The sequence below is a fragment of the Mustela nigripes genome, chromosome 2, assembly GCF_022355385.1.
Source record: "Mustela nigripes isolate SB6536 chromosome 2, MUSNIG.SB6536, whole genome shotgun sequence".
Classification (NCBI taxonomy): domain Eukaryota; kingdom Metazoa; phylum Chordata; class Mammalia; order Carnivora; family Mustelidae; genus Mustela; species Mustela nigripes.
The window spans coordinates 5820307-5846958 of NC_081558.1; the positions used below are offsets into that span (position 1 = coordinate 5820307).

Sequence of the window (26652 nt, forward strand, 5' to 3'; positions counted from 1 at the left end):
CGGCGGCCCCCTCGGCCCAGCGGCCCCGCCAGGCGCTCCCGGGGAGCGAGAGGGGCCGGCCGAGGGCCGCAGCGGGAGCTGCTGGGACTTGTAGTTCGCCCGCGCCCGCCGCGGCCGTCGCCATCGCTGCCCCCGCCCCCCGGGCCAGCCTTTGTCCCGGCCGGGCCGCCCTGGCCGCGCCTTTGTCTGCGCCGCGCCCTCCCGCGCTGCCCTCCGCCCGCCTCGGCCCGGCCCGCCTCGGTCCCCCTCGTCCCCGTCGGGCCCCCGCCCGCTTCGGCCCCTGCCGTGGTCTCTCCCTGCCCCTGTCTCTCTCTGCGCCTCTGCTCCCCTCTGGCGCCTAGCTCTGTTCCTCCCTGTCTCTCTGTCCCTCTATTTCTGCGGCTCTCCCTGTGTCAGTCTCTCTACCTCCGTTCCTGTCACTTTTCCTGCCTCTGCGTCTCTGTCTCTCTGTTTCTGCCCTCCTCTGTCTCTGTCTCTGCCTCGTGCCCATGTCTCTGACTCTATCTTTGTTCAGAAAGCACCAAACTTCTATTCTCTGGCAGACTGGCGGGACACAGAAATGAAGCCAAGGCTCTGAGAAGGCCTGCAATTGACAAAGTTGTTCAATTTTGCTCAGTCCAGGGACTCCCTATAAGACTCCCCAAGGAAAAGGCTTGGGAGCCCTGTCCCTGAGTGTTTTCCTCCTCCTACCCGGCTGATAGGTCACTCACTGCTGTCACTGGTGAACTCCCTGTGTCTGATGCCCACCGGCGTGATGATCTCTGGAGAGACCTAGGCCACAGTGGGGAAGGACTCTGGGCAGACTTTACCTGGAGACAGAGATCCTTGAAAAGAGGGAGTGAAAGCCAGCCCCGGCAGCTGGCAGCTGGGCCGTGATGTTCTTCACTGAGCATAAACAACAGTCACAGAATATAAACAATGATCACACAAGGCCGCTCTGTGACCACGTCTGAACCAGGCCAGAGACAAGGACACTCTGCGACCACAAAAACGAACACACGCCCTCCTGTCCCAGACTAACGTGATGACTGTTGCTTTTTACCAATGACAGCTCCACTTCAATCCTCCCACTCCCGAGATAAAAATCATCCAAATACCCGGTTACCAATCCGCTCCCAGCTTCCCAACAGCACCAACCTGGAATTGCTTCTCTCTCCTTAAAACTCCCCCACCCTGCTCCACATGCGTGAATGCTATCAGGTGCCCTCCTGTCCCCCAACACCCTCCTATGGAGGCACCCATGGTTCCTGGTATATGAGCTTCCCTTTTAGCAAGCTGAAAAAACTTTTTTGGCCAGAGCTGTATTTCCAAGGGTCTTCGGTGAATTTTGACACCACCTATCCTTGAACATAGCCTCAAGCAAATCAGACTTCCAGGTGTCTTCTTTCTTCTTTCCTGAACCTTCTAGACCTGTGTTGAACATAAGGTCTGAAACTGGCTTTCCACCTTGCTACGGAAGCGCCCACAGCAGATCTGAGAGATGGGAGACTGAAATTGGATTATGTCACTAGTTCTTCAAACTGCCACCTCCTGGAAGGTCCCATAACAAATAATGCTTGTAATGACAGCTGTTGTTTCCGTCTGCTAAGTATCTTTTTTTTTTTTTAAGATTTATTTATTTATTATTTTAGAGAAGGGTGTGGGGTGGGGTGGGGTAGGGACAGAGGGAGAGAGAGAGAGAATCTCAGGCAGACTCCCCACTGTGTGCAGAGCCCTACACAGGGCTTGATGCTGGGCTCCATCTCGTGACCCTGGGATCATAACCTGAGCTGAAATCAAGAGTCAGTAGTTTAATCCGGATGAGCCACCCAGGTGCCCCTGACCCCTGAGTATCTCTATCAGCACCTTGCTTTCTATTTGTGGATGCTTCTTTACTACGCCAATCTAACACAGCCCCCCAGTATCACTCAGTCTAAACATACCAGTCACAGAACCCCATCTCCTGGTCACAATAATTAGGTTGGAGGACAGGACGTCTCATTCTTCCTCTGGGATCATAAGCTGTATACAGGCCTTCATCCTACCAGCAGTCCCCTTCCCCAGTTGTCAGGAAGCACAGTCTGCAGACTGAAGCCAGTCTGGATATACGCCAGGATGTACAGGTGAGAGTTGAAGAGAAAGTTCTGTCTGTATTGGCTGAGCTCCTGGATCCAGCCATACCTGAGGCCAGGGGCCCTCATTCTTTCCAATCCATGAGCCAACAAATTTTGGGGGCATTAGGCTGGCTTTAGTGGGTTTCTGTCCCTTGAGTCGATAACACTCTTCACTAATTTAGAATTAGTGCCTGGAAAGGGAAGGATATTGAGTGAAGTAACGTAAAACCGGAATTGGCAGAGCAAAGGTGAGGTAGAGGGGCAGAGCCACCACAGACACATACATTCACTACAAAGTGAATGGGACTGCCTAGATTTACACAGTGCATATAATCTGCCCTGAGAAGAGCCTTCCTCAAGAAACAAGCGATTGTTATGTGGAAGAAAAATAAGCTGATTAAAATCTTTTTTTTTTTTTTCCCTGATTAAAATCTTGCCAGCTTGGGGGTGCCTGGGTGGCTCAGTCAGTTAATGTTAAGCGCCTGACTCTTAGTTTCAGCTCAGGTCATGATCTCAGGATCCTGAGATTGAGCCCTGCATCAGAGTCTGCGTGTCCCTCTCCCTCTGCTCCTCCCCCTTCTCCCTCTCTCTTTCAAACAAATAAGTTCTTTTTTTTTTTTTTAAGATTTTATTTATTTAACACACACAGAGAGAGTGATCACAACTAGGCATAGAGGCAGAGAGAGGGGGGGGGGGGAAGCAGGGTCCTGCCGAGCAGAAAGCCTGATGTGGGGCTTGATCTCCGGCCCCTGAGATCATGATCTGAGCTGAAGACAGAGGTTTTAACCCACTGAGTCACCTGGGCGCTCCCAAATAAATAAAACCTTTTTTTAAAAAAAAATCTTGCCTGTTTTATCTTGGGACTCTAACCACGTGTTTTTTTGAGACTGTGGTTTGAGGGGCTTTGGAGAAAAATATCAGGATGTTGAAATAGGCGCTTTCATCAAGGTCTCCCTAGACAGACACAAGCTGCCTCTGCTTACTTCTTGCAGCAGAGACCAGCATCTGCTTGATTTGTTGAGATTGCCACAGCTGAATTCTCTGCTCCAAGCTAGAAGAGGAAATTAGTAATGAGGTGGGAGATAAGACTGGGATTATCTGAGAACCAGGGGGGACTTGATGCCCCTCCCCCCGTTAACACTGAATACTCCGTGTCTATAAAAGTATAATTACCCTCCATTGGGAAGAACCTATTAGCTATCTTTCCATCCTCCAGATTGTAACCTGGGGCAATAGAGATGCTAAGATGGGCAGACACAGATCTGTTGCTAGGAGACAGTGTCCAGCAAGGTTGGGCTCCAGGATCAAAGATCCTGGTGAGCTTTGGGAGAACCAAATCATCCAGGGGTGGGTTTGTGAGCTGGGCCATCCAATCAGCATTCTATCCCTCTGGGCACAATGATTGGTTCACGGGTAGGCATGTGACTTACGTGGGCCAATCAGAGTGTCTTATAAGTTCCAGTAAGGAGGAGTTGGGGGCAAGACCCTCTCCTTCCTTTGAGGCTTGAATCAAGAGGATTTAGGGGGCACTTGGGTGGCTCAGTGGGTTAAGCCTCTGCCTTCAGCTCAGGTCATGGTCTCAGGGTCCTGGGATTGAGCCCCATGTGGGGCTTTCTGCTCAGCAGGGAGCGTGCCTCCCCCTCTCTCTCTGCCTGCCTTTCTCCCTACTTGTGATCTCTCTCTGTCAAATAAATAAATAAAATCTTAAAAAAAAAAAAAAAAGGATTTGGGTGGCTAGCATCCTTTTTTTGCCACCGCTTGGAAGGTTACATGATTGCAAGATGGCGGGGTAGATTTCAGATTTTCTTGTGTCTGAGTTATAAAAAACAAAATTTATCCAAATAAATGTGAAGATCTAATTGGCTTTATTAATGACTCTTGGGGATGCCTGGGTGGCTCAGTCGGTTAAGTATCTGCCTTCAGCTCAGGTCACAATCCCGGGATCCTGGGATCAAGTCTAAGGATGGGCTCCCTGCTCAGCGTGGAGCCTGCTTTTCCCTCTCACTCTGCCCTCCCCAACCCCTTGTTCACTCGTGTGCTCTCGCTCTCTCAAATAAAATCTTAAAAAGATACATGAATCGGATAGCATCCCTCCTAACACAGAGAGGGGCTGTTGTACAAGGAGGAGTTGTACAAACTGGAAGGTTTTTATAGGAAGGGGGTTAGGGCAAGAAAGTTACAGGCAAAAGAAAAGGATTGTTCTAGGCAAAGTCACTTTCCCTTATGGAAAGGTGGGGGATATTAGGTGAATTACCTCATCTTCTGTCCAAGGAGAAGCCCATGTGACAGGTTACTTTATTGGTGCTTATCAAAAAATTCCCGATTGGTAAATGAAGGTTTACATTTCTAGGGGAGTTTGAAACTGCATTTAGGTTAGGTACTAACCCTTGGTCCGCTAACTTAGCCTGACCCAAGTAACACCATTCTGGGCCTGTGGTTTTCTTGGTAACAAAGTCAATAAAATCCTTTTCTCTACTTGATTTAGAGTTATCCAGGTTTCTGTCACTTGCAACAAAAATGGTTCAAGACATTTAAAAAACATGGGCACCTGTCATCAAGCTGAAGCTAAATGCTAGACCCTGTTCTAAGAATGGTACACATGCATTTTATTTAAACCTCATATCCACTTTATGAAGGAAGAACTATTGTCAACTCCATTTTACACGCAAGGAAAGTGATGGGCAGAGCATGACATCACTCGCCCAAGGACAGAAAGGTAAGTGGCAGGTCTGAATTCTGCTGCTCTGTGTTTTCCTATAAAAAGTAATCTGTTCTCCCATGTTCAATCCTACTTTATTCATCTTGTTTTATAAGCCTTTTGGGTTTTTGTAGTTGATATGAAATGCCTTTTTTTTTTTTTTGGTGTGGGGAAGGGTGAGTGGAATATAAGGAGGGGTAGACATACATCCATAAAATACCTCCCAAATCATGATGAAGTATCTTTCTGCACTGCAAATATTTCTAGGGCGCCTGGGTGGCTCAGTGGGTTAAGCCGCTGCCTTCGGCTCAGGTCATGATCTCAGGGTCCTGAGATCGAGTCCCGCATTGGGCTCTCTGCTCAGCAGGGAGCCTGCTTCCTCCTCTCTCTCTCTCTGCCTGCCTTTCTGCCTACTTGTGATCTCTCTGTCAAATAAATAAAATCTTAAAAAAAAATAAAAAAATAAAATATTTCTAGTGAAACTCCCATTCTTTCCTAGCAACCCATCCCAGGGATAGTCAGTTCCATTGTTAGAAAATGCTTCAGTTTGTGTGGAAATCTGCCTCCTTGGAACTCCTATACATCATTTTTCATCTTGTGTCTGGGTTGCTTTAAACCACTCCTAGAACCAGGCAGGAGCACGCATTTTTCAGCAACCAAAGCTACATGGAAATGAATACCAAAGTCAGCTTTCTGAGCTTCCTGGCAGGCAAAGCAAAAATAAAAAGCCTTTTACATAAGGGTAGTCTGATCAACAACCAGACCAGCTTCACCAGGAGAGTCTGATTTTGTCCTAGGGATCATTGCAGGTTGGGTTCATTGCAGTGGCTTTTCAACCCACTCCTCCCCCACCCCCCAGGGGACATTTGGCAATGCCTGGAGATATTTTTGGTTGTCACAGCCAGCTGGAGTAAAGGGAGAATGCTATTAGCATATAGTAGTTAGAGGTCAGGGATGAGGCTAAACATCCTACAATGCACAGGAGAGCCTCTGACAATAAGGAACAATCCCATCCAAAATGTCAGTAGTACTGGGACTGAGAAAACTTGATTCATCATGAGGTAACTCAGAAGTGTGTCATGTAGATCTTTAGCGGGAGCAAGCAGAAGAGGGGTTTTGCAGCAAGCAGACCCTTGAACAGATAATAAAAGTGCAGCCAAAAGGGCCATCTTATTCTGTGGGACTCAAAGCTGGACTCCTGTACTTCCTGTGGAAATGACAACTTGGCCTCACAGAATTGCTGCCCCTGGGGAAAGGGCTTCTGGTCGGGTTTGAGTTGGCTCTTAGTGGCTCATTGGACTGAAGGCCTTGGTCTTTGAAGGTCCGACTAGGGAGTCAGGGACAGAGTCAGAGAACCATGTGCATTCCCTGAAACCAGATTCTCAACAGCCGACAGAAGCAGGCCCTGGGCATGGCCCCCAAGGCCCATTTTACCCCAGAGAGAGCTAACCTCAACACACCCAAGCCTTCAAGATGGGGGGCGCTGTCCAAGGTACCATTTGTTGACACACTTGTCAAACCCTGTCATTGACAGGGCTCCACTCCATCCTCTTCCTTCCCCGCACTTTCCATTTTGTTCCTGGCTGGACACCTACTCCCTTGGACTTGATCATATCCTGATGACTTTTGTTGATTTGTCCCTGGACCTACCTCTGACCTGGGGACAAGTTGCCCAGCCAGCCAGCACCCTGTTGAGCTTCCAGCTTTCACCCACAATGGAGGAAATTGCTGGGTCACTCTCAACCTCTCTCCTCTCTGAACCCCAGCCCCTCTCTCAATGATTGAAAGCTCCTTCCCATACCCTCATCTTCCTCCTTCTTCCATACCTTCATGCTCAGAAGGGAAGTGTTCTCCTGCTTGACCCCGCCAGTCATACATACACTGACAAGTATGTATATTTCTCTTTTATAGCATTCTAACGAGAGAGCTTTCATTCATCTCCATTTTACAGATGAGCAAACAGGTGAGGCTCAGAGGGCTTAAGTGACATGCCCAAGACTACTGTGCAGGACAGAGAAGTGAAGATTTAGACTCTATCCTTTCAGCCCTAGGAGCCTGTGTTCTCAGCCCTTCGCCACACCACCCTGTTCAGTGCTATGACTCCTCTCTTCACATCATTCAGATTTGTTGGTGAACCAGAACACCTTACACTGAGTCCAACCGCCAAGGCTTTGCACAAGCTGGGACGGCCCCCTTGCCCAGAGTGGGGTGGTCTTCAGGGCCCGTGGAAGTGTCTGTTCAGGACTGTTAGATGGAGTCACTCTCTCCTGCACCGTCCCCAACCTACGAAGCATCCTCTTTCATGGCTGACTGATGCGGAGGGGTGGGATGCTGCCATGACAGTGTTTATTGTTGGCTAGGGCATGGGTAGGTGGGGGCCTGGGGGGCCCGAGGGTCTACCTTCCCAGCCCCACACCCCCACTGGTGAAGGGAGCCCAGAGGCACATGGCTGTCCTGAAGATTGGTCAATCTCAGCACTGCTGGGCCCTGGTACTTGGAGGCAAACTCATCCTCATACTGGGTTGAGAAGAAGCGCTGTCTGCCAAGCGGGGGCTCAATGTGGCTGTATTTGCTCTGTGGAGACAGGGTGGGCAGCCTGGCAAGATAGGCTGGAGGCTGGCTGACTTACTGGCCACCCCCCATGGTCCCCGTGCCACCTTGGGGAGCAGCAAAGGCTGATGACTGGGCTCTGAGGAGGTGGGCAAAAGGTGCCCCACCTCAGGCTAAGCCAGGAGCTGGAGGAGAAGCTGGAGAGAAACCAGTGACCCCTGGTATGACCCGAGGACTGCGGTGACCCTTGGTAACTATGAGGTAACCCTCAGCTGGGGGTATAACTGTGGCTGGTGATATAAAGGTGTCCTTGAGCTGACCCTGACACGACTCTGGGGGTGAGCTAGGGATGACCTTGAGGCTGGGTGACGTTAAGATGACCCTGTACCTGGGGTCATCCTAGAGAGACCCTGGAAGGACTTAACACTAATTCTGGGCCTGAGGTGACAGTGTTATCATCCCGAGACAAAGCTACACTGATTGGGGGGGCTATCTGATCAGAGAGGTACCCTTCCCCGTCCCTCACCCGCTGAAGCATTTCCTCCGTCACGGAGGCTGGAGGTGTTCTATGAGGCTTCAGCATCTTCTGGTTCGTGGTTAAAAAATCTGTTTCTGTTGATTTGGGTGGGGGTAATCGAGCTGAGGGGCTGAGGGAGGAGAGGTGTGGTCCCCAGGTAGGAACGTGGGAGATTAAGGATGGAGTAGGACTTCAGGGTAAAGCCTGAGCCAGCGAGGACGTTAGAGCAAAGGATGGGTTAGGAGGCGGGGCGGAGGGAAGATCCAGAGGCGTGGCAAGCTCGGGGCGGGGCAATGTAGGGCAAGCTAGTCCGTGAGGGGGAGGAGCCAGAGTCTGGCAGAAGAGCATGGGTTAGAGCCGGGAGAGGGCAGATACGGAGAAGGTGGCGGTCGTGGTGGGGACTCAAGCCCACGAAGGGGCGGGCTGTCCTGGGGCCGAGTGAGGATCTCCGCCCAGGGGGTGGGATCTCGCGCTTCAGGAGGCGGAGCCAGAATCTGTCAGTGGGCGGGACAAAACTGGCCGGGGCGGGGTTAGAGCTGGGGCGGGGAAGGGCCCCCGCCCCTCCCCGCCCCCAACCCGCTCACCGTCAGTGCCACGGGGCAGGTTGCTAGGCATCAAGTGAAGATTGGGTGCTATCTGCACCTTCTCTGGCGTCGCAGGGGGGCAATAGTCCGTGCCCATGGAAGTCTGGAAGAACTGTTTGAGCAGCGAGGGGTCCCCTAGGCACACGTGACTCTTCAATTTCTCTAAAGGCAAGTGGCGGCTGGGCGGTGCGGTCACCGGATGCGGCTGTTAAGATCACGTGGCATCTAGGAAGCTCCCGTGTCCGGAATCTCCCAAAACCCGGGTGGAGGAAAGAGGTGAGCACTGTACGACGTTGGATAGCTCACACCCTCCATAGGCCCCGCGTTGCTGGTGCTGGGAGTAGGCACTGTATCTCATTTTGCAAAACGAGCCACTGAGTGGCTTAACCCTAGATCCCGCAGGTAGATCCAGGAGATCCCCCCACACATGTCAAGCTCACTCCGACCTCAGGGCCTTTGCACTTGCTGTTCGTCCTGCCTGGGAAACCCTTTTCTCTGATGAACCTGGGGCGGGGGAGGACCCCCCCTTCCTGCTGACCTGGCCATGGAAGAAATGCATGGACGTGGTGAGGCTGCCTGGACCAGGGCGCCAGTTTCCTTCCAGGATGTGCGATGCTGGAGTCTGGTCATGGTGAAGGACAAAACGCTCTGCCAGCGGCAGAGTAGGTGCTGAGCTGGCCTGGGAGAACCCCGTGGGGAAGCGGGGGTGGTTGGGAGAGGTCAGGAGGGGTAGGGGTGGCCAGGCCGGCAGTAGACTCACCTGGCTCTCGGGCATAGAAGTGTTCAGCCTTGGTGGTCCTGTCATGGAATAGGCCATCTCCAGGACGAATATTCACATAGTGGATGTGGGCTGCGGCCTGAGCCTTGTCATACCTGCAGATCAGCGGGGATTTGTCTGATCTGGGCCCTTGCAATGCCCAGGAAATGGGAGAGGGGAAGGCTTCCCAGAGGCCAATTTGTGGGGTGCTCATGGTGGGAGAGCCTCGCTTGTGGGTGATGGAGGCCTCAAAGGCACAGTATTGGCCCCAGAGCCTTAGGTGACACACTCCACATGTCGCTGAGAGCCCTTCACCCTGGTGGAAGGCCACCATCTCTTTGTACCTCTCTGGGGGGAGACCCTGGGGTCTGTAGGCTTGCTTCTGCTCTGAACACATGGGCCCATAGCCAATCTTGGAGTCTCCCAGTTCGACGCTGGAGAAGGCCTGTGCGTGGACAGAAGTGGGAAGGGCAACACCACCCAGCCCCCATCACTGCCCTCCCCAGCAGCCTCAGCCCCACATGCATTTACCCTCTTACACATCAAGGCTGGTGGGCTCGGCAGGGCCTGGAAGTGTCTCTGGTAGGAGGTCCCATTGTCCTGTCTGCTGTGGTCCCACCTGAGGGGGTTGAGGCCCCCTGTAGATAAGCAAGAGTAGACAGAGAACTGAGCCCCCGCAGCCTCAAGCCCACTAGGATGCGAGTCCTTGCCTGGGAAGGGGAGCTGGGCAGTCCTGTCTAGCCTCCCCCAAGGGCTGTGTGGAAAACATCCAAAATAACACAAGGAATGATAACAAGACTACCAAATATTGAACCTGCCATCAAGGTTAAGGGCTTCGAACCTCATTTGCAGGACTCATATTCTCCCCACCTCACAGCCTTTGGGAGGCTCAGAGAGGCAAAATGACTTGCCAGAAGTCACAGAAATGCAAAACCAGAACAAGTCCAGTTCAGATCTGACAATCCCTGAATCCAGCGTGGAGGGCCTCTGACTAGTGACTCCCCCTGCGGGTCCTCTTGAACCAGAGTTGGAAAATCGCACGAATGACAGCTACTCTTTTCTGAGCGCTCCCTGGATGCCAGCTGCACCATGCACTCCGCGCCTTTGGTTTCAGCAGCTCCTGCGAAATGGGGCGCTGTTGTGGCACCGAGGAAAATCCAGGCTTGGAATGTTCTACTTGCTCTAACCTGGTTCCAAGCCACCACTTCTGGCCCTGGCACACCCCCTTGAAAAAAAAAATCAGGACCTGTGCCATTCTATGAGTATAGAAACTGAGGATCCGGGAGGTTCCAGATTTTCCTGGGCTCGGCACTATTGATATTTGGGGCTGGAAAATTCTTTACTGGGGCGAGTTGTCCTGTGCGTGGTAGCATCCCTGGTCTCCTTCATCCCCTGCTAGTAGCACTTCCTCCGCCAACCAAAAAGATCTCCACACTCAGCCGCATGTCCCCTGGCGAGGGCGCGGAAACCCCGCCCACCGGGAGTTGGCAAGTCGCGCTGGCCGCCCGGGCGCCCTCACCGAGGTGGCAGCAGGGCGCGCGGGGCTGCGGGTACGGGTCGTGGGGCAGGCAAAACGCCTGGTAGGTGGTGGGGGGGATGCCCAGCTTGGCTGGGTCGCCAGGCGGCACCGAGTCGCGATCGAAGATGAGCCGCGCGCCGCGGATCTGCTCGCTCGCGCGCGCCGGCGGCTCGGGCCAGCCGAAGTCGGCGCGCACGGTGGAGAGGCTGGTGCGGACGCGCGAGTCCGCGAGCACGCGCCAGTTGCTGGCCTGCATGGCGAGGGTGCGCTCCCGCAACTCCGATCGCCGGGACGGCGACGGCCCCGGGGGTGCGTACGCGCCGTGTGTCTCGGACTCGAGCCGCGTGCCCGCCGAGCGCGTGTCCTGTGCGAAGAGGGACCCGCGGGGCGGCGCCTGGCACTGCTGCGCACGGGTGCCGGCTAGGGGGGCCGGGAAGTCCCGATGCGATGTGGACTGCATGTCGCCCACGTGCAGCCGCGGGTCGGGCCCCAGTGCAAAGTGCGAGGCCTTGAGGAAGTCCATCCGGGACATCGGGCATGGCAGCGGGGTGACCGCGGCCATCGCGGGGCAGGGCGCCACCTGGGAGGGGCGGAGATCCGGGAGTGAGCAAGCGCAGGGCTGGAGGACAATGCTGCCTTTTATTCCTGCCTGTGTTCCAGGCGCGGGGCACTCGGGGTTGGGGACATTGTGGAAAGAAAAGAAAACAAAACAAAACAAAAACAAAACAGGCCCAGCCCCGGTACCTGCCCCAGGGAAAGGAGAGATATCATCATTCATTTGAAGCTTACTGTGTGCCAGGTACTGTTCTAGGTTCTCGAAGGGGTAACATCAGATAACAAAACAGACCAAGAGCTGTACCCTTGGGGAGTTAATACTGGGGCGAAGAGACGACGGACAATACTGAATAAACGCACTGCTATCACTTGCGGAGTTAGGAGAAGGAGCTAAGGCCTGCGGGTGAAAAGGTCACACTGGGAAGGAGGTTGGGGCTGAGGCTGGGGGGGTTGCAGTTTCGGATCGAGTGGAGCCCCTGAGAGGACAGTTGAGCACCTGGAAAAGGTGGGAGGGCAGCTTTGGGGTACCCGGGGAATAGCATTCCAGGCAGAAGAAGCAGCAGGTGCAAAGGCCCTGCCTGGAGGGGGTCAGTGCAGAGTGAGCCGCAGGAGGGGCTGAAGAATGAACCACTGCATTCTACAGTTTGTCTGATACAGGAGCCCCCTCTCCTCATTCTCAGTCAGTGGTCAAGGCCATGGCTCTCCCCTTCAATGTCTGCTCAGTCCTGGCCACTGTCCTATCTGTGCCACACACCTCCTCGTGGGGCTTCCTGCCTCCTGCGGTTGCCCTCCAGGATCTCTTCCTTCCCTCAAACTCTCTGAAGCTTAGACACCTCTCAGTCCACTTCCCTGATCTCCAGTTCCCGGCTGTCAGCGCCCCAGTTAGCTAACTGGGACTTCCTTGCCTTTGCTCAGAACGGAAAAGTCGCCCTCCCCCTCGTCCTACCACACCCCTAGAGCAGGTTCACCCCCTGCCCAGACCATGTCCGCTCACAGCTAGCTCACGTCGACCTCTTTAGAAAGCAGGCATCAAGCATGATAACAAGACGACAGTTTTTCAGTGTCTGTGTTTGCTTTTTTTTTTCTTTTTTTAGCATTTTGGCAGCAAAAAGAGTTGAGAGTTGAGAAGTCTTCTTATAGTTGATGGAGAATTGGACAACTGAAGTTACTAGCTAGGTCACCTTGGAATAAGTAACTGGGCTCCCATCAGCTTCAGCTTCCACATCAGGGATGATGATAAGAGACTTACCTCAAGGGGTGACATGGGGACTACTGAGTCTTAGAAGATGCGCTTGGCAACCGGCCTGACCCTCGAGACTTCCTGACTCTGTCCCCAGTCTCCCAGAGGATGCTCACACGTTCCTTGTTCCTTCCAAGGCTGCGTCCCACTGTGGCCCAGCTCTGCCTATTGTGACCAAAGAGCTTCCCCCAGACGGTGCTGTCACAATGGTCTCCCAGGAGCTCTGAGGGCGGCTGGGAGAAAGATCAGGAGTGAGGCCAGAGGATCCCACCTCCTGAGAGCTCAAGAGAGCTTGGCAAGTGACTTCTCGAAGCCTCAGTTTTGTCATCTGGAAAATGGGGGTGGAGAATGCCGCATTCAGAAAGCCGCAGTGAGGATTGGGGCAGGTGTTCATGAGTATAATTTCCCAAAGTTTTCCTGCTGGTCGGCTTCCTAACACCCCACACAGAATGAGGGGCCATCTTTGGTCTTTGGGTTACTGCAATGCTTAATGTCATTCCAGGACTCATTCCTTTCTCCCCTCCCTTTCTTCCTTCAACTGTCATTGTAACATTAGCTAATACCTCTCCAGGGTTTATTTAACTGAGTGGGTTTCTTCTCACTAAATTCGAGCAAATTGTCATTTTGTCCACCGGGTTGAGGTCCTGTCACTGGCTCTCCTGCCTGGAGCCCAGCTGAGGGCTTTGGCCCAGCCAGGTTGTTGCAAAGACACATTTCAGCCTTGTCCTTCTGCCCTCTGGGAAAAGAAGGACCGGGAGGTGGATCCTGGATGCCGTCAGGACGCAAAGGGACGAGAGGTAATTCTCTTATTGAGGGTCTTAGTTTTTATCAGAAAGTCTAAGGAATGAAGCAAGAATAAAGCGGTCATTGGTAAAGGATCAGTAGTCAGTCAGACTCTCCAGGACGAGGGGATGTGTGGTTTGCTGCTGTGGTTTGGACAATGCTCATGTTTTGCCTGCATTCAGACGTGATCACAGAGCAAGCTTGTTTTGTCTCATTCTGCCAGGGTCACGGAGTGGCCTTGTCCATTGTTGGCATTCTGCAAAATTATTTATGTCCCACAGGAGAACACCAGGGCTTAGCTGGGACAGTCAGGGCAGCTCCTAGCAACAACAAGGCCAGCTGTGGAGCTGCTAGCTCCTGTCTCTCTCTCAAAGGTCAAGCTTGGCCCTAACCAGATGGTGGAGGACGCTGGGAGGGCTTGGCAGGGCTTGTAAGACTCACTGCTCTCTGCTTGATGCCTGGCACAGGGCCTGGCTCTCAGCAGTCACTCAGAAAATGTACTGTGCGATTATGAAGCTGTCAGGGACAGCAGGGGTCAAGAGAAGGGATCTGGCCAGTCAGGCAGCAGTGTGCGCTACAGCCCAAGACCCTCTTCCCTCTGCAGGCTTTGGACTTGGCTTGGATTTTTTTTCTGCTGCAGGAACAGCTTCCCTAGTTGGGGGGTGGGGCACACAGATGCCTGTGCCCAAGTCTTAAGCAAGGAGGGCTGTGGTCAGATGTGGGGGTTAAAGAGTCTCTTGACTCCCCATCTTGAGATGCTGTAGGGAAGACAGACCTGGGGGAGGCAGGTCTGGGGGTCCGGGGCTTGGAGAGAGGAGGGGTCTGCCTATGGAGGGGGCTGTGGGCCAGAAGGAAGTGGATGGATTCCAGGGACATTGGGATGTAGGAGGGGCGTGTGTGGAGAGAAAGGTGAGCATGATATCCAGGTCTGGGACTGGAGGGGCAGCCTGGAGATGGGGACACGGGAGAGCAAGATGTCCCGGAGGATGCTGGGACATGTTGAGTGTGCGGATAGGGTTGGTGGGATGTGCAGGCAAAGTGTCCAGGCGGCAGGGGGGAGCAGGAGTCAGGTTAGCGTTAAAGAGGCATGAGGGAGAGGTCAGTGAAGAGGGGGTCAGGGAAGTCGTGAGAGTAGATGAGATTTCCCAGGATCGTGGGGATGGAGTGTGAGCACAGAGCTTTGGGCGGATAGCTGAGCCCGGACGTCTCTGGCACTTAAACTGAGAAACTGTTTTGTGCAGGCTGTGGGGATTTAACTATGACCAAGACAAGTCAAAGTCCTCACGTTCTGTTGAGAGACAACTAACTAGGCAGCTAGATAAAGAAGCAATATAGTTATGTTAGATAGTATTCTAAGCTTAGGAGGAAAACAAGGCAGAAGGAAATATGGTTAGGAATTGTCCAGGAGGGTGTGATGGGGAGGTCCAATGAAAAGATAATGTCCAAATAAACATGAGGAGGAGGTGAGGGAGGGAACCATGTGGGAATCTGGAGGCAGAGGGTACAGCCAGTGCAAAGGCCCTGGGGCAGAAGTGTTCTTGCTATAATTTCAAGGACCAGGAGGAAGGCAGTGTGGTTGAAAATAAGGGAATGAGGGGCACCTGGGTGGCTCAGTGGGTTAAGCCTCTGCCTTCGGCTCAGGTCATGATCCCAGGGTCCTGGGATCGAGCCCTGAGTCGGGCTTTCTGCTCAGCGGGGAGCCTGCTTCTCCCTCTCTCTCTGCCTGCCTCTCTGCCTACTTGTGATCTCTCTCTGTCAAATAAACAAATAAAATCTTTAAAAAAAAAGAAAAAAGAAAAAGAAAAGAAGGGAATGAGGCAGAAAGGGTTGTAGAAGTTGAAATCAAGGGGAAATATTTGGCAAAAGGCAGCCAGGCAACATCATGAATCATTAGGGAAATATAAAGCAAACCTATAGTGAGAGATATAGTGTCCCACCCAGCAGGATGGTCATAATAATAATAGGGCAATAATAGTAGTAGGAAGCAAAATAAAAGTGTTGACAGGAATGTGGAGAATGCCGTGCGTCGCTGGTGGGAAAGTCAAGTGGTGCAGCTAATGTGGAAGAGAGTCTGGTGGTTCCTCAAAAAGTCAAACACAGAGCTACCCTATGACCCAGCCATCCCACTCCTGGGAATCTACCCAAAGGAACTGAAGTTGAAGGCAGGGACTTGAACAGATAGATACATGCACACCCAGGTTCATAGCGGCATTATGTGGAAAAATGTGGAAACAATCCAATGGTCCATCAGTGGCTGAATGGATAAACGAAATGCAGCAGATCCACTCAAGGGAATATTACGCAGCCACAAAGGGAATGGAGTTTGTTTTGTTTTGTTTTTTAAGATTATTTATTTGTAAGGAAGAGAGAGAGCACAGGTAGGCAGAGTGGCAGGCAGAGGCAGAAGGAGAAGCAGGCTCCCTGCTGAGCAAGGAGCCGGATGTGGGACTCAGTCCCAGGACACAGGGATCATGACCTGAGCCGAAGGCACCCGACTGAGCTACCCAGGCGTCCCAAGGAACGGAGTATTGATATAAGCTACAACGTGGATGAATCCCTGGAAACACGACGCTAAGTGAAAGAAGCCAAACATGAATGATCACACACCGCATTATTCCATTTATATGAAATATCCAGAATGGGTAAACCCACTGAGACAAACCAGACAGTGAAGGTTGGGGGCTGGGTAAGGACGAATAGATTTAACTACTTGCCAGAATTATGGGGTCTCCTCTGAGGGCGAAGAAAATGTTTTGAAGCTAAAAAGGGGTGATATTTGTCCATGTGGGTGTTGCAAATACCACTTCATTGTATGTCTTAAAACGGTGACTCATATGTGTCACAATTAAAAAAAAAAAAAAAGGCAAACGGGTCATGTTAACTTTTTGAAAAATTTCATTTGACTTTTTGATGAGAGAATACACATATGCTGCACAAAATCCAAAAGCTACGAAAATTATACGAGATGATGGTTTGTAACTCAACTTACTGTAGTCGTTTCATGGTGTCTGGGTCAAACCTTGCTGCCGTGCACCTGAAAATCATACAGTGATGCACACTATGTGGGGGGGGGGCCTACGATGGGGTACAGAGGTGAACGATTTAATATCCTCTTCCCAGCCACACAGTTACCCTCTTCGGAGCAATTCGTTACCAGAATCTCGCCTCTTCTAGGACGAGTGAAGGCGTTTCCTTAACATTCTCAGAATGTCTTTCACGAATTAAACAAAAGCTGTAGCTGCTCCCTGTAGACAAGCAGACAACGCAGAAAGAGGGAAGCGCAGAAATTAAAAGGAAAAATCCCTTCCTGAACCAGAGCAAACAGGTTGGTGCTTTCGCTTGGATATTACTTTTGTGGGCAGGTGGTTAACTTTGAAAAGACGAGTCGTCGCGGCGGGCTCCCAGGGCCGTCTGCGTGCACACGTGGCCGCCAGTAGCCTGCAAACCGGTCCGGATCCCTGCTGCAGACAAAGACGGCGTCTGGGGACAAAGGGTCGCTGCCGCGCCTGCGCAGAGCGTTCCGGGGGGCGTGACCTAGCGCATTGCCCCGCCCCCCCGGCGCGGCGCGTAGACGCCACGGTGGCGTCACGGCGGAGTTGCCATGGCGGCGCTGAGCGGCCTGGCGGCGGCGCTGGAATCGTACAGGGGTCGGGACCGCCTGGTGAGGCTGGGGCGGAGCGCGGCCGGAGGTCCCGGATCAGGGCCGGAGCTCAGTGACTGGAAACTGAGGCCGGAGCGGGGCGGGGCGCTCAGGATCCCCCCGTCGCCGAGGCGTCCTCCCGGCTGGGCTTCGACCCTGTCCCCTAGCGGTAGACAAGCAGGTGGTTCCTGCTGACTCATCATGGTGGGGTATTTTTCAATACCAGCCAAATCCGCAAGTTTGGACAACATTTGGGATCCGACCCGACCACTGAAGGCGGTCACTGGGTTGTCCCAGGCAGTCTCCTATGAGGACGCAGGGTGTGGCAGCGCTGCCTCTACGGCTGGGCATTGAGGTTGCGACCGAATCCCCTATAAATGGGCATTTAGGTTGTTAACAGCTCAGCCTGGCTGGACATTTACAGGCCACCCCAACCCCTGTTTGAACATTTAGGATCTGACTAGGCTGCCCTAGTTGGTTCCTGGGTCGTCCCTAACAATCTCATACGGGATTTAAGATGTTTAGGGCTTTCCCATATGGCTGGAAGGCCCTTGAAGGCAGACACTCAGCTTGCTCCTACATAAGCTTTTCTCTCTTACAGGCCAGCATCTAGGTTGTACCAGAAAACATACCAGAACGTACCAGTGGTGGGTAGTTAGGTCCCATTCAAATCCCCTATGACTGGGCATTCAGGTTTTAATCAACTCCCAAGGTGCACATTTAAAATGCAGAGTTTTGCTGTTACAAAGGGACTGCAAAATTGTGAGAGTAACATATTAGCAGGAAAAAGCAATTTCTGGAAAGCAGATAAAATAAAGCTGTGAGGGTGGTGAAGCTGACCCAGTTCCTTATGCCCCAAGTTACCCACTGAGTGGATTCCTTCTCACTGAAGTAACTCGAGCAGATTACCCTTTGGCTCACTGGGCTCAGGCCCCACCGCTTCGCTCCCCAGTCCAGCTACTGACATTGGTCCAGCTGGGCAGATGCAAATATGCACACCCGCCTCATTCTCCGGTCTGCTGGGGAAAGGAGACCACCAGCTGTGGAATGGTTGCATTTTCTCGTGACATCTGTCTCTAAAGGGTGTGCCCCTCAGGGATACGAACCAGCACTGCCTTAGGGTCTCTGCAGTGGCTTTTGGACAGTGAGGTTATGTTTCTTCTTTTGTCCCACCTGGAAGGACCTCTTAAAACTCTCAGCTTTTATTGGAAGTTTGTTGATCTAGTCTGCACAACCCGCCCCCCTGACCGCTGCCCCCAACTTGATTCCATGCGACCCACGGCCACGTGGGGGCCCATTAGCTCAGCGCAGGAGCAGGGCCCTGCTGACTGCTTCTGGTTTCCCACAGATCCGAACGCTGGGGTACTGCTGCCAGCTGGTTGGCGGGGTCCTGGTGGAACGATGTCCAGCCAGGTCGGAAGTGGGGACACGTCTGCTGACCCTGTCCTCCCAACTCAGCCACTGTAGGACCGTCCTGCGACTCTTTGACGATGTGGCCATGTTTATCTACACGAAGCAGTATGGCCTGGGGGCAGAGGTAACTGGGCGTGTGGGGCCCTACACTCTGGGAAACCGGTGTTTCATGGACTTGTCTAGAGGCAATGGTGCGGGCCAACATTTTGCTTGCTTTTGTGAGATGATCAGTTGTTCTCATTTGAATTTAAATGAAAAAATAGCTTATCCGTTCCTATGTTCCAAAAGGCTATGTGATTAAAAAGCCTCCCTCCTTCCTGATCCCTCCACCCTGGTTTTCCTCCTCCGAGGCAGCTACTGTTGTCAGCTCTTTCTGATTCCTTCATGAGGTGTTCCCTCCGTGCACAGGCAAATCACCTTGTTCATGTAATTAGTCACGCGCCGTGTGCAGTGTTCGGCCACTTGCATTTTTCTCTTAAACCGCACAGCTTGGAGGTCGCTCCCTATCAGTCCAAACAGAGCTTCTTCCTTCTAAGAACGCCAAGGCTTCCAAACAGAGCCACACCGTGCTCTGCTGTAGAGCTGATCCCCCGCCAACGGACATGTTGACTTTGCTGTTACAGCAGAGGATGTGTCCCCAGGGAGTGGGTCCAGAAGCTGCCCTGGGCCGGCCTGGCCAAGTTATGCCCCTCCCTGGGTTGCCCACCTGTCTCCAAGCCCCCCTCCCACCCCGCCATCCCCTCTCTGAGCCACTCCATGTACAGATGCACAAACCCTCGTGCCACTCCAACGCCCATGGCCCAGTCACCTCCATCTCAGGTGCTTTCTGGACTTTCCTCCTGTTTTGATGCCCAGACCAAGACCAAGCCTGATGGCAGTCACAGGGCAACATCCAGGCCCGGCAGCCTGGTCCATGGCTGGGCACTGCAGGAGAAGAGGTACTTAGGGGCTGGTGAGCCCTGTCTGGTTTGGGGAGCTGACCCAGGACTTACGGCCTAGTGCCCACTTACTGTCGTCACTGAGTGTCACGTCCCCCATCCGTCTCCCCCCGCCCCCGCTCTCCTAGAGCCCTGTGCCTGGAGAGCTGTGGGCAGGACTGGAAGGCTGCAGGGTGGGAAGGCCCTGATGCAGCGCCTCTCAAAGTTCTTCTACTTGGGACTCATCTGGGAACTTAAAAGACATTTCAGTACCAGGGCCTAGGCTGGACCTAGCAAGGCAGAATCCCTGGGGCTCACACAGGGTTTTGAAGCTTCCAGGGCATCCCCCGTGCAGCCAAGCTGACTGTTGCTACTCCACCGGGCCATGACAACCGAACACACCTCTGAGAAGCAGGAATGAGGCCTTTCTTCCCCGAGGTGGCCAGCCATGGGCCGGCCTGTTGGGCCTCGGCGCTGCCCTGTGACTGCTATTGGGCTTGGCCTGGGTCCTTAAGACGGGCCTGGCTAGGTCTGACTCCAGGCCCATGTCCCCCATCCCTGGTCCTGCAGGAGGAGGACGTCTTTGTCCGCTGCGTGTCGGTCCTCGGCAACCTGGCCGACCAGCTCTACTACCCCTGTGAGCACATCGCCTGGGCTGCTGATGCCAAGATCCTTCGCGTGGACTCTGCCCGGTGGTGGACACTGAGCACAGTCTTCTGGGGCCTCTCCCTGCTCCTGGGCATTGCTAGGTATGTGGCCCTAATGCCCTCCAGCTGGCTATAAGGGGCACCTCCCTGGATCCAGCCCTCTCTCCATCTCCAGAGCACATCCCCACAGCCCGCTTGCTTGGGCACGTCTCTGGCTCCAGCCCTGCTGCCTCCCCCTCCTGAGGGCCCTGTGAGGACCCCCTATCCTCGTCCATCTGCAGAGTCATTTGTGCCGTGTCAGAGAGCACGCTCACAGGGCCTGTGAGTATTAGGATGTGGACATCTATGGAGGGCATGGTTGTGCCCACTGGACCCAGGACACAGAAAGAACTCCAGGCTGGGGACAGAGGGAGACGGTGGGACTGCCTTTCCCCGGGTCTCTGAACTCCGGGGTTGCGTGGTTGTCGGTAAACATCCCCAAAGGGAACAGCCAGGAGTTTCCTGCCTGGCTATGTGCTTCTGAAACCCACACTAGAACTTTCTAGAACTTTCAAATAAGGGTTTCCTTTTGAACATTTTTCTCTTCATACAGGGGCTCAGTGGGATTGTTCTGAGCTCCCTGATCTGAAGGCACAGGCGGGCCTCTCAGATCCCCGGAGGGGTGGGGGCGGAGCCCACATCAGCTGCCATTTCCCCCCCCCAGACACCGACATTCCAAAGCCCTTGTTTTCCCCAGGGACACATCTCCTAATTATACTGTTATCATCGATGGTCTGGAACATGAGAACAAACCCCAGAGTGGAAGGTTCAAGCCATCCACAGTCCAACGTGGAGATCCCCAACTCTCCGTACAGCTCCCAGAGGGCTGGCTCCCGGCCTCTCCTCACAGTGCCTGGGACCTCAGGCCCCAAGATGCTTCGCGTTCCTGTTTTAGAGCATCCTTGGTCCCATTAATTTGTTTTTAAAATTTTTTCTAAAATAATTTTTAAGTCATCTCTACACCCAACGTGGGGCTTAAACTCACAACCCTGAGATTGATTGTGCCAGGCTGCACCAACTGAGCCTGCCAGGCTCCCGGATCCATAAATTTTTAAAAATAGACTTTCATTTTTAGTCCATCTTCCCAACGCAATTGAACCGAAAGAAAAAAGAGCTTCTGCAGGTTCCCCACCCGCCCCACAGCCCCTCCATTATCAAACTCCCCCAGCAGCTGATGAAGCCACATCGACAAGTCACGGGCACCCCAAGACCATGGTTTACATCAGGATTCACTGGGTGGCGCATCCTGGGGGCCTGGACAGGTGTGGAATGAGACATGTCCGCTGCTGTGTGATCACAGAGTGGTGGCATCGGCCTCAGATCGTCTGTGCCTGGCCTCTTCGTTTTTAGAGCTTATACTTTTCCCATCATTTCTCTCTTATCTGGGGTGAGCAAGTGTGGGGGGTCCCGACCAGGTGTCCGTAGGACCCCAAGTGCCTGAGAGTCAGCAGGGGGGTTGTTGCAGCAATGCAGAGGCCCAGGTGGCGAGAGGTTTGGATTTGGCGAGTCGGGACCTGGCGCGCAGGAATTGGCGTTTTGTCCCGGTCTTCCAGGGGGCCCCGATGCAGACCCATTTACTTCACTGCAGGGGCTGCCTTGGGTCCCATGCTCTCTGGGGACAGGCCGCGTGGACAGGGACATGTGGCTGGCTCTAGCATCAGAAGCACTAGATGCTTCCAGATCTTGTGTGGACAGGGCAGGCAGGTCAGGGCCTGAATTAGGAGTTGCCGGAAGCTTCTGAGGCTCAGGTGGGTCTGGAGCTCTGGGAGGGTGCACGACGGCTGCAGCTACATGTGGCCATCGTGGCGGGTGGTGCTCTCCTCGGGCTGGCGCTGGGGAGCTAACCCCTGCGCCCCCAACCCTGCTTTCCTTGCCTGCTGCAGGTCCTTGAGGATGGTCCTGACGCTGAGATGGAAGCTGAGGGGCCCCGCGGTGGCCTTCACCAGGTACAACCCAGCGGTTTCGCCCTGGAGAAAGGCCGACTTCCTCCCGCAAGTTGGGGACCCTTGTGGGTTTCCCTAGCCAGGGAGGTGCCTTGAGCTGCCACCAGTTTTTAGCCTCGCCCTTGTGCGGTCCTGCACGGGGACCTTACAGCAGCTCCAGGGGCTGGCCCAGATGGAGAAACTGAGGCTGGCTTGAGCCCTGTCGGTGGGACGTGGCTGAGCCCTCTTGGCTGCGTGCCATGCAGGGCGGGTGGTCCGAAACAGGTTTCTTAGGGACTGAGGTCACTGTTGCATCCCGGGAAGGAATGTGGGGCAACGCTGTGCCCACCAGCCAGCTCCGGGCCTGTCTCCAGGGCCCAGAGGTCTGTGGTGTGGGTTTGAGACTTCCCCCGCCAGTTTGAGCCCTGTTCATGCTGGGGACTCCTGTTCTCACTCACTCTGCTGTCACCTCTCCCTGCTGTTCGGGTGAGCCTGGGTGTGCGTGCGTCTTCCCCAGCCGCTTCTCTTTGCTCCCACAGCCGGCTGCCGCGGAGCAAGAGGAGGGCCATGGAGGCCCAGGTCCAGTCGGAGGTGCTGACCCTCCTGAGCAACGCGGCCGATCTGGCCAATGCTGTGCACTGGCTGCCTCCCGGCGTCCTGTGGGCTGGCCGCTTCCCCCCGTGGCTCGTGGGGCTCCTTGGGACCATCTCCTCCCTCCTCAGCATGTACCAGGCTGTCCTGGCCAGTGGCCAGGGCGAGGCCACCACCCCCTGATGTGGCCTGGGAGGCGTGGCTGCAGCCAGAACTCCACCGGAGCCCCTTCCACAAAGCAGAAATCACTTGGTGGGGGAGCTGGGTCTAACTGAGCGAGTCAATGCCAGGTGTAGGGAGTGTCCCCCAGAGGACACACAGGGCCACCTCGGGCGCTCGCCCATTCTGGGGCAGGATGGGGGCAGGGGTGAGGTCTCCCAGGGTCCAAGAGCCAGGGCCTTTCCAACCAGGCTGGGGCTCCATGTGGGAGGCTTTTCTCAGGGCCAGAGGAGGGTCCCCAAGCCTCACATGTAGAAAAGGGTGCCGGGGGCCTCGCAGCACCTCGCGCGGCCCATGTCCTGCATTCCAATAAAGGCGAGCTGGGGAGCCGGGATGGCGGGCGCCACACGGGCCTTGGGAAGGTCGAGATGATGATTGATTAAATAGCGTGTTGGTGCCAGGCCAAGCACGAGAGCTTATTTCTAAATCACTGCAAGCTCTCTCGCTCACACACCCTGTTCCTCTGGGGCAGCGGCAGCCCTGTGCATTGTGGAGGGAGGCGGGGGTGGGGTGATGCCTGGAAGCCACACCTCCCCGGCCCGCCTTCTGGAACATGCTTGGCCCAGTGGGTCCTCTCTGACTCTGCGAGCACAGCGCACTGCCCCTGAGCAGCCTTTGGCCAAGGCGAGCAGCTCTCCTGTCTGGGGCACAGGGGCCACAGAGGCCACCCTCCACCAGGCCATGCCTGTGTCTTGTCCGCTGTGCAGCTCCAGGGTGCTTGCTGCGGTCAAAGCATCTCGCAGCCAGCCACAGCTCGGGCCCAGCGCCCCTCTGAGTGCTTTATGGACTCGTCTGCGGCCGGGCCTCGCCCGGCTCCCGTCTCCCACCTCCCACCTCACGGTGTGGGTCGGGATGTCTCTAGCAGACATGAGAGTCAAGTGTGTGTGGCCTCAGGCAGGCGCCTGCAGATGGTGGCCAGCCCGCCCCTGCCCCTCTTGATGTGTCCTTGGACCCTCCACCTCGGAGTCCTAGCCGGAAAGCAGAGGGGATCAGGCTCTACCTTACATCCCGCAGCCGCCAACAATGGGCTTGCAGCCCCGAGACTTCATAGGACCCCCGCCCGATGTCTCGTCCTACACGGAAGCTACGTGGTGGGACGAGCACCCACTTCCCTGCCTGTGAGGGACTCGGAGCGCTGTTTGGGGGGCACCACACATAGGCAGCTTGTCTGGCTCAGCAGGCTGGTGTCCCCATGGTCCTGGGTAGAGCCAGATGCCGGGCAGCTGGGAAGCATCCTCTGTAGTGTGGCCAAACCCCCCGCCCAGTGCCCTTCCTTGCCTGGCAACTTCAGCCTCTTGCAGGGGGGGCAAGGCCAGCCAGTTCCTGGGAGCGGGACCTACAGGCGTTCTCCCAGGCCCCAGGCAGCACTTGCTGTCACCAACTCAGCTCCTTTGGGCACAGAGAGGCAGATGGGCCTTAGGGATGGCCCTGCTCGGGGTGACAGCTCCTTGTCTAGGAAGCTACCATTCCAAGAGCACCGGGACCCTGCCTGAGCAGCGAGGACCTGGTCACATCCCCACCCCTCCCTCAGCCTTGTCTGGAGGGCTGCTCCTGGGGGGCTCCAGGCGTCCCCACTACCTCCGCCTCTCAATGCCTGGATGCAGTCATCGTCTGGAGCTTCCTGGGTGCAGCGTGTGGGGCCCTGGGCATGGGGTCCAGGCCTCCCCAAGGTCATCCTGCAGCAGAAGGTAAGGGGCGCCCCTTCCAGCACTGACCTTTGGGCCGAGACTCCTACGACAAAACCCCGAGCCCCCTTCAACAAAACCTCGAACACTCCCATCGGCTCATCTTCGACACCTTTATTGCTGGAATCAGGTCTTCAGTTCTAGGGCGGGTCTCAAAGACCCCGCGGTGAGGAAATGCTGCAATCATCGTAAAAGTAATTGTCGGGTGGACTAAGATTATGGTCACAACGAACGAGGACGTGCACGGGTTCCACGGAAATAAAGAGCATCTGCTCAACCACCAACCCTGCTCAACCACCAACCGTACAGGTAAAATCGGGCTCTCCCCAGGAGGGACCTCGCCTGGTTGAGACAGACCACCATCGACACTGACCGTGGCGGGACACCCCGGTTCCTGCCACATGGCTGAGCGGAGAGTCCTTGGACTTGTCACCGGCTGAGGAATCGTGGTGTCTTGGGAGGGTCAGACCAGAGCAGGTGGCCAGGGGCACGTGGCGGTGAAATCACCCAGCATGAGGGCCCAGGAATGTTCTCTTCACAAGGAGGCAGAAACTTAAAGTCGACGTTGCTAAAGTGCTCGGAGACGTCTCAGTACGAAAACACCAACACTGACCACAGACATGGCACGGATGAGCTTGGACGCGTCACAGGGCCGAGGGAGGACGCCTGTCCTTGCTCCCCGAGGACGCGCAGATGCTGCAGACCCCAAGGACAGTGGAAGGCAGGGGAGGGGAGGGAGCGTGCAAAGATTCTCAGAGAGGCCGGGCTTGGCACACCATTCACTGTGCCTGGGAGAGGTTCAGAACTGGTCAGCTGGGGTCCCAGTCCTCTGGTTGCCGCTTTGGGAGGGACAGGGCTCTGGGCTCAGTGGGGTGGGGGTGGGGGGGCCTGGGGAGCAAAGGCTGGCGTATCCTCACCCGCCACCCTGCGCCCGAGCTTCAGTTCCTCCACAGCTGAAGGGTATCTCCGACCCACTGGCCAGCCCCAGAACATTCCTGGCCATTCAGCATGATGGGTAACCCCTGTCTAGTAGGAGGTGATAACAGCCTAGCAGAGCTCACCAGCCACAAGGCACCCGGAGCCACCCATCTGAGGTCTCCAGGCCGTGTGTGACCCCTCTACCATTTCGCCGTTGTCCACAAGGACATGGTGGTCCCTCTGCTCGGTTTCTTGCACCAGCACCTGACTGTCACTGCAGGACACCTGCCCTGAGGCCTTCCTCTCTGCAGCTGCAGGAAGACCCCGCCCATCTCATGGGGGCAGAGGACCCTCCCTTGAGCTGGGACCCTCAGGAGGGTCTCAATTGGGCTTCTCCAGGCAGGCTGAGCGCTCGGAGAAGGGCTGGTGCCCTTGAACCCCACAGAAGCAGGCCTCCGTGCTGAGGTGCCTTTGAAAAGCACCAAGTTTGGCAACAGCAGGTTTTAAAAACCTCTGTCAAAATGACTTATGGTCTATCCCTTTCAGAACCTCTAGAGCCTGTCTCCTGAGCCATTGGCCGTCCTCTTCATACACCCGGCCCTGTGGCCTACTGTCCCCGGGGGGGGGGGGGGGGGGGGGGGGCTGTGCGCCCCCCCCCGACCCCGTCTGAACTCACGCCTTGGCCTTGAGGTTCACCAGGAACACAGTCAAGTCTCAGCTTTGGAAGTGGGGCTTGCTGACGGCACCCAGCCCCTTCTGGGACCCTAAGGGTACGTTCCAGCATCTCCTGGTGGCCCCCCCTCCTCAGACTGGGGTCTGGCCTGTCATCAGGCATCTTGCGGAGCCACCACTGTTTGTCACTACCTTGGAACAAATGGTTTAGAGTCGATCTCTCCCTCCCCTTGGGTTAGCTCTGGTTCAACCTTCGATTAAAAACTTTCCTTTTTGTGTTAAAAAAAAAAAGAGGCTTAGAAAGTTACCCAGGCACCACTGCTAAACCTACAGAAAGAGCCTCGAGACAATGGGCCAGCCCTGGCCCTGACCTTGACCCTGACCCAAGCCAGGTGGCCGTTGGTGGTGGTTTGCTCGGGAAGAGGAGAGGGACGACTGGGCTGTCCCCCAGACAGCAGGACAGGGAGGGGTCCGCACCGCGAGCCGCAGCCCCTCTAGAAGAAGATGACGTCTTCCTTGTTGCTGTCCTCTTTGCCGAGTGGCGTGGCGGGCAGTGGCAAGGGGGAGGGGGGCACGGGGGTGCCCCCAGGCTTGAGGGAGAAGCACTCAGGAGGGACGTCAGCTGGGGCCGGGCAACAGGGTTCTGGAAGAGAGTGGGGAGTGGTGGTTGTCGGCAGCTGCCAGGCGTCGCAC

At 55.0% G+C, this 26652-nt stretch overlaps 3 protein-coding genes across 4 annotated transcripts in view; 1 reads left to right on the top strand and 2 right to left on the bottom strand.

The window, feature by feature from the left end:
• Positions 1-7137: 7137 nt before the first annotated feature.
• SAXO5 (stabilizer of axonemal microtubules 5) lies at positions 7138-11253 on the bottom strand. Its single transcript, XM_059388907.1, has 8 exons — positions 10719-11253; positions 9731-9837; positions 9544-9644; positions 9203-9315; positions 8981-9090; positions 8443-8647; positions 7868-7953; positions 7138-7365 (listed from the first exon to the last, which is right to left on the bottom strand). Exons 1-8 carry the CDS (start codon positions 11248-11250, stop codon positions 7138-7140), a joined length of 1482 nt encoding a protein of 493 aa, XP_059244890.1. The 5' UTR covers positions 11251-11253.
• Positions 11254-16851: 5598 nt separating this feature from the next.
• PEX11G (peroxisomal biogenesis factor 11 gamma) lies at positions 16852-23090 on the top strand. Its single transcript, XM_059388908.1, has 5 exons — positions 16852-16957; positions 18285-18473; positions 19837-20015; positions 21836-21898; positions 22414-23090. Exons 1-5 carry the CDS (start codon positions 16898-16900, stop codon positions 22646-22648), a joined length of 726 nt encoding a protein of 241 aa, XP_059244891.1. The 5' UTR covers positions 16852-16897; the 3' UTR covers positions 22649-23090.
• Positions 23091-24468: 1378 nt separating this feature from the next.
• The window catches only part of ARHGEF18 (Rho/Rac guanine nucleotide exchange factor 18), an 80909-nt gene continuing 78725 nt past the window's right edge, over positions 24469-26652 (bottom strand). For both annotated transcript variants that reach the window (XM_059388903.1, XM_059388902.1), the window contains one exon: positions 24469-26602. In XM_059388903.1, the coding sequence (XP_059244886.1) occupies positions 26454-26602 (149 nt within the window). In that variant the 3' untranslated portion in view covers positions 24469-26453. The remainder of the gene's footprint in view (positions 26603-26652) is intronic.